Source organism: Protopterus annectens, chromosome 2.part0 (genome assembly GCF_019279795.1).
Source record: "Protopterus annectens isolate FY-2018-M chromosome 2.part0, PAN1.0, whole genome shotgun sequence".
Taxonomy (NCBI): domain Eukaryota; kingdom Metazoa; phylum Chordata; order Ceratodontiformes; family Protopteridae; genus Protopterus; species Protopterus annectens.
Window position 1 is genome coordinate 239949270 of NC_056728.1, and position 11165 is coordinate 239960434.

An 11165-nucleotide genomic window follows, 5' to 3' on the forward strand; every position below is an offset into this window, starting at 1 on the left:
GAGCAACTAACCCAGATTTATCCCAAAGGGTTAAAGACATTATCCTTGAGGCCCGCAGACCTTCAACAAGAAGGAACTATGCAGGAAAATGGAAAAGGTTTCTCATTTGGAGTACTGAAAGGGGAAAAGATGTGTCAAAGGTAGACATTGCCAACATCCTGGAGTATTTGGCAGAGCTTTTCCATACAGGCCTGTCCTATTCCTCCATCAAGATACATGCATCAGCTATTTCTGCAGAATACAGCTTCGATCCCCCTGTCTTCTCGCATCCTCTACTCAGGCAGTTTCTGAGAGGAATTAAAAATGTAAAACCTCCTAGGAAACCACCATTACCAGCATGAGACTTGAACTTTGTGCTAGAAAAATTGACACTCCCCCCTTTCGAACCAGCAGCAACAGCAGATCTTTAACACCTATCCTGGAAACTGCTTTTCTGCTGGCAATTACCTCAGCAAGAAGGGTTTCTGAGCTACAGGCTTTAATGGCAGTACAACTCTTCCTAATCTTCCATCAAGATAGAGTGTCCATGAGAACAAATCCTACATTTATGCCTAAGGTGGTATCCAGAGTGTCTTTAAACCAGGCTATCCACCTACCTACCTTCTTCCCCAATCCACAGAACAGGGGGGAAAGACTGCTGCATACTTTGGATGTACATAGACAGTTGCGCTACTACCTGGACAGAACCAAGGGCAATAGAAAAACTGACCAGCTTCTGGTAGCATATGCAACAGGAAGGGAAGGAAAAGCAATTTCAAAACAGACAATCTCCAAGTGGATAGGAAATTGCATCAGATTCTGTTACTCCTACCATGGAAAGCAAACTCCACAGAACATAAGGCCTCATTCTACAAGGGCTACAGCCACTACCACAGCTTTCTTACGAGGAGTGGCTACCAAGGACATTATAGAGGCTGCTACTTGGACTACATTTGCCAAGCATTATAACTTACCTTTATACTCTAGATCCCGAGCAGGGTTTGCCACTGCTGTTTTGCAAGGGATCCTAACTACACCATAATTTCTTCTTCCTCCTCCCCTAGTTTGGCTATGGTATTCTACCCATTTGTAAGGACTGCAGATGCATCCTTGAAGGACATAGTACAGTTTTGTACCTACCATAAATGTAGATGTCCGAACAGGAATGCATCTGCAGTCAGGATTACCCACCCTCCTTCCCCTCTGTGGTATTCCTAGGGTATTTGCCCATCTAATAGCTAGCTGGGGGGGATCTCTTATGGTGTATTTGTTTGTATATATGTACATACATGCTTATTTTTGTGTTTGCCTTCTACTATTTGGAAACATTGGCATTTATCCAAAATTTAGCTATCCAAGAGGGCAACTGGCATCTGGGGCAAGAAACACTGAGGAAAATGGCGTCGGCTGATGCCTTTATACCCGAAGAACTGCAGCTATGACGTCGGGTGAAGTGCGACACCAGCCGAGGCCAGACCCAGACTTTGGAATCCGGCCGACCGAAGGGCTGCCTGACGACAGGACAACCCATTTGTAAGGACTGCAGATGCATTCCTTTTCGGACATCTACATTTATGGTAGGTACAAAACTGTACTTTACATCTGTGCCAAATATTCCTCAGATTTTGCAATACTTAACTGAGATGCTGGACAAAGGCTTATCTTTTTCATCTATTAAAATTCATGCCTCTGCCATTTCGGCTCATTACAATGTAGAGCCACCCATCTTTTCTCATCCCTTATTAAAGCAGTACCTCAGAGGAGCCAAAAATTTAAGACCTTCTAGATCATCAATGCCTGCATGGGACCTCAACTATGTCTTGGAAAAACTCACCCTGACTCCTTTTGAGCCAGCTGCTCCTGCTGATTTAAAGCTTTTATCTTGGAAAACAGCTCTGCTCCTAGCAATAACTTCTGCAAGACGAGTTTCAAAGCTACAGGCACTCGTGGCTGTGGAACCTTTTATCATTTTGTATCCAGACAGGGTCTCTCTGAGGACAAACTCAACATTTATGCCTAAGGTGGTGTCCAGTGTGGCTCTCAACCAAACTATTCACCTGCCAACTTTTTATCCAAATCCACAGAACAAGAGGGAGAGAATTCTGCATTCTTTGGACGTACACAGACAGCTTAGATTCTACTTGGACAGAACCAAAGTTTTCAGAAAGGCAGAGCAATTACTAGAGATATATGCTGTAGGATCACAAGGAAAGGCTATCTCAAAGCAGACTATTTCAAAGTGGCTAGGCCACTGCATTCATTGCTGCCATGTACACCATGTACACTAAGGGCATTAGGCCACACTCAACCAGAGCTGCAGCCACTTCAGCAGCCTTTCTCAGGGGAATACCAACCAATGACATTTTAGAGGCTGCTACTTGGAGTTCAGTGCACACCTGTACAAAGCACTATCATCTGCCATTCTACTCTAAATCCAGGGCAGGTTTTACCACTGCAGTTCTGCAGGGCCTCATAGCCGCTCCTAATGCTGTTTTGCTCCGGCCCCCCAACCTTAGCTTTGGGACTCTACCCAAATGTAATGACTGCAACAGTGAAACACGAAGAACATAGTACAGTTGTGTACACTTACCATAAATGTAGATGTTTGAGTGTATTCACTGTTGCAGTCCAGGTTACCCAGCCACCATCCCCCTTTTCTTCTGATGGAACTTATCTTTCCTTCTCTGATTTATACAATCTAGGTGGTGTATTTGCTTGTAGATGAAGGTAAATTTTATATTGGTGCATGTAATTATACATATATAAATTTTGGCAACCCTTTTTGGGGGCACCTGATATCTGGGGCAAGAAAAACTAAAGAAAATGGCGTTGGCTGCTTCTTTTATACCCCTGACAACCTGACGTCAGACTGTCAGGGAAGGGGCGACAGCAGCCGATGCAGGACCCAAGACTTTGGAATTCAGGCCGGCTGAGGGCAACCTGCCAGCAGGATTACCCAAATGTAATGACTGCAACAGTGAACACACTCGAACATCTACATTTATAGTTAGTGTACACAACTGTACTTTCTCCACATTTCCCACCATGGACACATTGTCTGTACTACATTTTTATTCCATGTGCCTTTGGTCTTTGGATTCCAGTGTCCTGTTTGCTGCAGTTCTTGTTTACAGTCCAGTTGTAGTGCAGCATCATTTTTGTACATCAGCTTTGTTGATCTGTGTCCTCTGACCTGTTTGATTATACCCTGTCACTAATGTAAACATAAGCTCAGAGCAGCACTCTGATGCACACCCACTCCCACTGGTAACCCATCTTTGAGTCCAGTTTTTACATATGTCATTGGATCCCTGTAGATAGTCTCACTAATTCTACTAGTGACTGCCCAAATCCCCTTTTCTTGAGGCCTTGTCTTATGTTTGCTTCATATTTGGAAATGCCCACTTGGACTCTTTCGATGTCTTTGACTTCTGCAAACATCAGTTCGGTTGTACTGAATCAGAACAGCTTACCCCCCATTTTATGCCCTGCTGCTCTGCATATCCATTTATCAATCACCTTCTCCAACACTTTCCTGCAGTATGACAAGAATTTTTTGTCTCTTCTGCATGACAACCATCAGGTCACCCCAGTCGCACAATGGCCCTGATTCCTTGGTAGTGGGGGCCATAGTCCTTTGAGATCCGCCATTGGAGTCGTGTGTGGGAGGTCATCCCAGCAGACTTCAGAGGTGCTTTATGCTCTTGCTGGCATCCCAGCCATGAGAGTATTTTTTATGTAACCTTAACCCCACCCCCTGATGCCAACATACCTACCTGTGGCACTGCAAAGGCTGCATAAGCACTCACAGTTGCACACATTTTTTCACATATGGGACAGATAGCTACCCGTACAGGCTTGGGCAGCCACAGAGTATGCCTTCACTGACAGGCTGCTACTTTTGGTGTTATGGGATCTCCACCACACTACACCAGAGGGGCAGATATAGTTGAGTGAAAAGCACTCTTCATCCCTCCCTGGATAGGTTCTGCCCATCCTCCCGTGTCACCCTGTCCAATCTACTGAGCTTCTAATCTAACCTGGGTCACTGTCGATGCTTTATTCCTCTAAGCCACTGGGCTGGTTGACAAGAGTTTGGTAGCTCTGTACTGTCTACAGTTGTGAATATTCCTTTTTTTTTTTTCTTTTACACTGGCACTGAAATGCTTGTTCCATGGTCATCTCTTATATGTCTCTCTCCATACCATGATGAGAGTACCCTTAGGAGTTTATATTTTGGTGACTTCACTTAAGCTTGCTACTTTTCATGATTTTTATTTTCTTTAGTGTACTTTTTGTACCTCTTCTGCGGTGGGTTCTCTGTCCTTTTCCATCATAGGATGTGTTATACAGCAGTCCAGCATCTGTGGGATTTTCTTCATTCACAAGCTACTTTTAAGTACTTCTTTCTGATGTTGATGCCCTCTGGACTGCCATCCCTTATGAATAGTGTCTGAAGACTGTCCTGTTTCTCTTTCTTTTCCCATCTTGCAACGTAATAGAGTTTCTTTGTGCCATCTTCTGAGTCACTTTCCAGAAGCTTCTTTGTTGGCAATCCAGCATTCCTCTTAAGCCTGGTCCATATTTTCTCTGTCTTACTTCTTGGACTCCTTTTATTTTTGTAACATCCAAGACTTCTGCGTTCCACCACCAGCTGTTCTTGTATACTGTATTTCCACACCTGACTTGACCGCAGATTGTGTTATCACATGTGGTATTTTGAGACACTGCTATTTCCCTGCTGCTCTGTTTGCTTGCTGTATTCTTTGTGGTGCTGAGGCCATGGGCGTTCCTTGAATTTTTGTGCTTTTGCTCCATTCAACTTCCAGGTCTTCAGCCTAGTCTCTGTTGATCTTAGAACCTTCGCTGACCACTGCTTGCATCTGACTGCAGCCACCAGTGGCTTATGCTGGGGCCAACCATTTAACTTGGGGTGACTTTGCAGTCTCTGATTCAGCCCTTTTATCCCTTTTGTATTGGAAAGCACTCCACCCTTCTTGCATGCTGACAATTGCTGTATGTAATTTTGTAGTTTCTTAGTGAGCCATATATTGGCTACCCATTAAGCTATTTGCCATATAAAATTCCGGAATGGCCTCCTCTTTGTTATTGTGTTGTAGACTCAAGCAGTCCTCATATTCAGTTCTGTCTGTTTTATTATGTGTATTCAGTTATGGCAGCCAGTAGTGGAAGTCACAGCCAGAGCTTAGGACTGTTAGCAACCACCACCAGTATAAGAATGAAAACCAACCTTCACATCTGACTCTCCCCTCTGTGGGGAAGAAATGTTGCTTTCTCCCGGAACACAGAACAAACAGAATAGTTTCATGGATGTTGATAGGAGGGCTTGAGTATGAATAGGATGTTGAGACCCCTCCCAAAAAAATGTATCTGTTATTTTCTGCATTGGGTAGAATTCCTGTTTGCTGCTGAAATGTCCCATATATATCAGGGAAATTAAAAATCAAGAAACACAGTAAAAATTACTTTTCCAGTATGAATATTCTTTTTTTCACAGTGGCGTTTACCAGTAGTTTAGTCTGTTCTCTTTTACTGGTTCCTGCTGTTCCCTACCCTGTAGACAAAATACAGACTTGTTAAGGCTGTTGTAGTTCTGAGGGATGGTAGGGCACTACCATCCTCTGATTTTGTTTTATGGCCAATGTTTTCTCCTTTGTGCTGTAATTGTATGGGGAGCACAGAATGCATTTAGAGAAGAATGTTTAGCATGGTAATCTGTCCTGTGACTTACCCTGAAAATACCTAGATTTCCTGTGTTTAGACTGCCACTAACAAAAAGGGCCACGGTGATGCAGCGGTTAGCGTTGTCGCCTCACAGCAAGAGGCTCTCCGGTTCAATTCTCAGCTGGTGTGCCTTCTGTGCAGAGTCTGCATGTCCTCCCCGCGGTCAAATTCACTATAAAAAGACATGCAGGTAGGTGCGTGCATGAGTGGGTGTGCCTTCCTTGAAGATTGGGCGCCGAGCTGGCAACTCAACACCGTAAAAATTCACTGCCAATCATTAGCTGACTGGAGTTCCGCTGTGGCGACCCCTAACCGGGAAAAGCCGAAAGACGGACTGCCACTAACAAGGTTGTTTTTCATTTTTTGCAGTAACATCCTTTGATTTTTAATTAGTGGCCACCTTTTACACTACATCTTAAGCTACATTTCAAGGGTAGGGTTTGAAAGAGCAAGTTGGGGCTTTGGTTTAGAAACACAGCTGCAATTCTAACTTCTAAACAGAATTTCTAGCCTCACCCAAAAGACCGACTGTAGTCAGTATCTAGATTTAAGACATGTTTGTATAAGATGTTGCATTTTATCAGAGGACTGCTACACCTCTTTTTATATAGTCGTATTACATGTGTTGCTTTTCACTTTTTATTTTTCATGCTTTTTGGAAATGTTGCCAAGTTTGTGTGTTATTTTGGATATTTTAATCTCATTAAATATAACTAGAATAAACTACTCTGAAAATTCTGAGCTGTAGCTACCCCTCCTAGACTGCCCGATGTCATAGATGATGAGACATATAACAGAAATAATTGATGTGAGATTTCACAGATGGACAAGTGTGCAGGGAAACCTTTTCAGTCAGTGGTCAGTAGTAGTACTTTGTTTTCTTATACAGTCTTCTTGTACAGTAGACTTCCACTTATCTGGTCTCACTGGGACCAGACCTTAGGCTGGATAAACGGATGGTCGGTTAATCAGAAAAAGCATTACCTGGTACCGTATTTCAGGGAAAAATATCTTACTGAGTACAGTTTGTTTCATTGTTGCTGCAGAATGTAATCCAATATTTGTATATATTTTCTTGGGATTTATCTGTAGCATTTGATTTGTAGTTACAGAATTCACTACTATAGTTGCAGTTATAACAATTACCAGTGACACCAGACTGTTGTATACTCTCGGATGATTACAGGAAGGAGGATGGGAATCTTATCTTTAAGAGACCTAAAGAATACACCTGTGTGACTTTTGGCTTCTGTTTCTTCACACTGAAGTTTGCTCTCATCCTTCTGGGGATTTATTTCCTTTGTGTTTTATTTGTTGTCGCTTATACCTTGATGGACTGCCAAGCTTACAATTGCCAAAATCCAAAGAGATTGAAGACACTGTCACAAAGCGAGGGATCAAACACCTTGTAGCTCACAAAGCTGTCTGTCTTGCTCAAACCCAAAAATAAGTTTGGGTAGGTGTGACACCCATACAAAGTGAGAGAGACAGAGAGAGAGAATGTGAAGCTGCAGTGCTGTACCCAAACTAATTTTTCATGTTCAAGAGTTAGGGCTGTATACAGTAAGTTTAATAGGACCAGGTGTTCTCTGTCCCAGTCTTAATTACTTGGTAACCCCTTCTGCTTTACAGCAATTGGCAGTGAGTGTTTGTCACAAGCTACTAGCACACAAGCACTTGCGGTAGTTTCAACAGTAACATATTTTAGTAGCTACAGCATTTTAAATGAAGAGAAAAACATTACAAAAGAGTTTTGTTTATACTGTTAATTCAGCCATGTATATGTAAAGATGAAACGGTGGATTAAATTCTCTTAGAGCCAGATGATAGCAAAAAAGAAAAGTACAAAATGTAATATATACAGTAGTATGTATGCTGTTCTGTTACGTTTCTAAATTTCTGAGATGAGAAGCATATTGTTGCTGGTTTTGGAAAAAGCTGTTAATGCTTTATTGTCATGCATGAGCACCTGCAGGAAAAGTGTAACTTTGCCAATAGAGAAGCATTAAAAATGCAGCCTGTCCAGTTGACTGGTAATAAACATAATTACAAGGAGAGCAAGTTATTACTGACAAATATGTGGTTTGATCTTACTGGAGAATCCGTGAATAGCACAGTCATAAACAAAAAGGTTGATGCATTAGCTGATACAGTAAGTCACTGTTATCAAGTCCTGCTTTAACCTGGCACTTTGGAACATCTCGACTTGTATACTGAAACAAAAATTAACTTGCAGTACTGCAAGTTCATTTTTGTTTCAATATCTTAACATTTTAAGAGTAAAACGATAAGCCGAGACACGCAGAAGTGTTCTCTGTGTGTTATGTGATGGCCGGATAAAGTGAGACTGGATAAGATGGAGTCTACTGTATGGCAAATGGCTTAAAGAGAAACACACTTTGCGAAGGCAAAAAATTGAATCATTTGTAAAGTTGTCCTTTATGTGATGACAAAAACTTTACATATTAGTAAAGGTGTCCTTTAATACACAACTTCATTCCCTGTTTTAAATTTTATTTTTGTGTGTGTGTGTGTTTGTGTTCTCCTGTGTCCTTGCACCTTGATGTAACCAGTGTTTGTTTACATCAAGCAAGTGAATGCTACCACAACTGTGACCTCTGGTTCACAGTGGTGTGTGCCATGTGGGCAAATACAGAAGTCAGTATCCTCCCCCTGATCAATGGCACCCCTTCTTGAGGTGAGGAGGTTGGCACTTGTTGCACAGTTCCTACCTTATCTCTACCAGTCTTCAAATCTTGGTTGCGTGATGACAGCATTCTTATTAACTTGTACTGCTTTCCAGTATGGACCAAGTATTACTTGGGTAATAACATGGCTTCTGAATGTCAAATGTGGTGACTAATGCAGAAAAAAATGTTACAGTGAAGTTCTTTTGTAAAACAGTAACAGGAATTGTTTTTTTTTTTCTGTTTCATAGCGCAACATGCCCCACTTCAGAAAGACAATGGTTTGGGAAATTCTTCATCAGAAACTACTCTGTGATGTCCTGTGTAGAAGAACATGATCAAAGAAGCTCTTTGGTGGTTTATATTGCCATGTTTACATCTCCTGCCAAGTATACAGTTTATACCTCACTATAAAGTATGATTTTGTATAATCCATTTGTTCGGATTTTCTTTTTCATTGGAGTATGTGAAACATCATCTCTGTCACTGCAAAGTTTCACTAGAGAAGTCCAGTGGTTGTCTCAGCAATAACCTAATATTGAAATGCTTGTTAGTAACAGTCTAGAATTTATCTTTTCTTACAATGAAGTAGATGTTGTTTATTAGTTTTATTTTACCAAATGTATACTGTTTGGTCTATAGGGTTTTATTATTCTAGCTGTATATATATATATGTATATATATATATATATATATATATATATATATATAGAGAGAGAGAGGGGGGGGCATAACGTCTTAGACAAAATAAGTTGATGTTTAGGAATTGGTATTTTAGTATTTATTTATTTATTTATGAAGCCTAATAGTCAAAAAGCAGCTGCAATGATATTTTTTCAATCTCTGTTCCTAAATATACCTGGTCATATGTACAAATATTTGACTGAAAATGTACTCTCTTATTTTTTTAAGATAACTAAAATTTTTTGAAGTGCCTGGAACCACATGCAATATTTTAAACTGGAAGATAACTTCAGCATTCCTGTAGTATGTCTTAATAGATAATTTTGTTTATATTTTGTTTTAATTTGTTTAGTTTTGAAGACTATAGTCTTCTGTACACATACAGATAAAATGCAAGTATGTAATACATTTCTGACAGGTTAATTATCCAGAAGAGTGTCATACAGAGGCTGCCAATCAAAAGTTTGAAACGGAATGTAATTGATAATGCTGGAATATCAGTGGTATAACCTGCAGTTTTTCTGATCTTGTACGTAAAGTATTCACATGGCACTGAATACAGTTTTGTATGGCTGGTCATTTAAGATTTATTCAAGTGTTTTTGTTAGCAACTTGATGCAGTTTTTCGTTTTTATGTGTGTGTGTTTTTAATTTGCAGATGATGGTGAGTACTCTAAATCACTGTGAACATTACCTATGAGTCAAATTCAATACAGAAAATGTACAGCGAGTTACACACATTTCCTGTTGGTGTTCCTAGATCATTTTTGTTATACTTTCCCACACATCATCTTTGCACAGAATGAATGGTACGCTGAAATTGACTGCAGCTTGTGTGCACTCTACAAGTAGTTAAAGTTGCTAGTCCAGTGCTTTCTTGTTGTGAGATGACAGAGTTGATATCATGATAGGGTGTTACTGATGCATTATGAATCCTTATCCGTGGAGTCTAGCCAAAGACAGCTTGCCTGCCTTTTCTGTTTGAGTTCTGCAGACATCTGCAGCAAACAGATCTCCTCCTACAGGTTAGACATTATTAGTCTTATGCACAACTTAAAGCCATATCAAGTTATGCCATTTCTCGTTTCTGGTTTTGTTTTATTTGCCACTGGAAACAATTACCCATCATTTCTTATGTCTATAATTTACTTTTTGAAAAAACAAGGGCCATAGTTTTCATGGAAAAGTTAACCAGCAAGTGTGCCTGCATAAAGTATCTTCCACCAAAGGATTCATTTATACAGCCTTTTTGGCTTAGGCAAGGTATATCAAGTCTCCTGTTTGAGTTCCGTGCAGGAAAAAGAAAGTGTTTAGAAATCTGAAAGCCTAACTGGATCTGAAAGAACCTCAGGGCCTGGTAGGAGCATTGGCCCATAGTCAGAGAGAGAGACATCAGCAGTTTAAAATTTAGAAAGCACAGGAAGATGAGACAGTTAAAAGTGACCACAAGCAGACTGCCAACTGGGAATGTAAAGCTTCAGTGATCACCCTAGTGCTGCCAAGGCCTTCAGAGTTTCATATGTTCGTACGTTTATGGCCAAGTAAAACATCAGGAAACTAAGCCACATCATTCAAAAGTGATGGGAGAATAATAATGTTCCTCTTTAAGTCGATTTTCCTTATGTATCCTAGGTGAAAATTTGTGATCAACTCTCCAGACTGGTATTAAAGGATGCTAGGGAAATACTTTGCTTGATGTGCAAGGATTGCCTGTTTCAGAATTTGGGGATATCTTGCGTTTTGCACCTGTCAAGCTATCTGGTATTGTTATCGTGTTCAGTATAGGTTTAGGTCTGTAGAGTGATTGCTTTACCACTAGTTCTCCTTTGGTAAAGGGGTTCAGAGTGTTGGATCATTCACTGCGTAAGAAGCTAAGCAGACATCACCCCTCAGGAGCCTGTATGACAGAGTAGAAGGATAGAGCTTTTATTTTTGCTGAGTAGCTAAGGGTGCTGTGACCTGAGGTGTTTTTGATGAGGGACTATTCAAGTCTCTCAAGTTGCTGTAGGTGTTTAGCGAGTTATCTGTCAAAGGGACATTATATTTGGTGATGGGCCAAGGGAAGAAAAA

The 11165-nt window shown here is 40.8% G+C and overlaps 1 protein-coding gene across 2 annotated transcripts in view; it reads left to right on the forward strand.

The window, feature by feature from the left end:
- Positions 1–9835, forward strand: part of LOC122793043 (sentrin-specific protease 2-like) — a 1342091-nt gene extending 1332256 nt beyond the window's left edge. For both annotated transcript variants that reach the window (XM_044060712.1, XM_044060715.1), the window contains one exon: positions 8663–9835. In XM_044060712.1, coding sequence (XP_043916647.1) covers positions 8663–8749 — 87 coding nt within the window. In that variant the 3' untranslated portion in view covers positions 8750–9835. The remainder of the gene's footprint in view (positions 1–8662) is intronic.
- The last annotated feature ends 1330 nt before the right edge of the window (positions 9836–11165 follow it).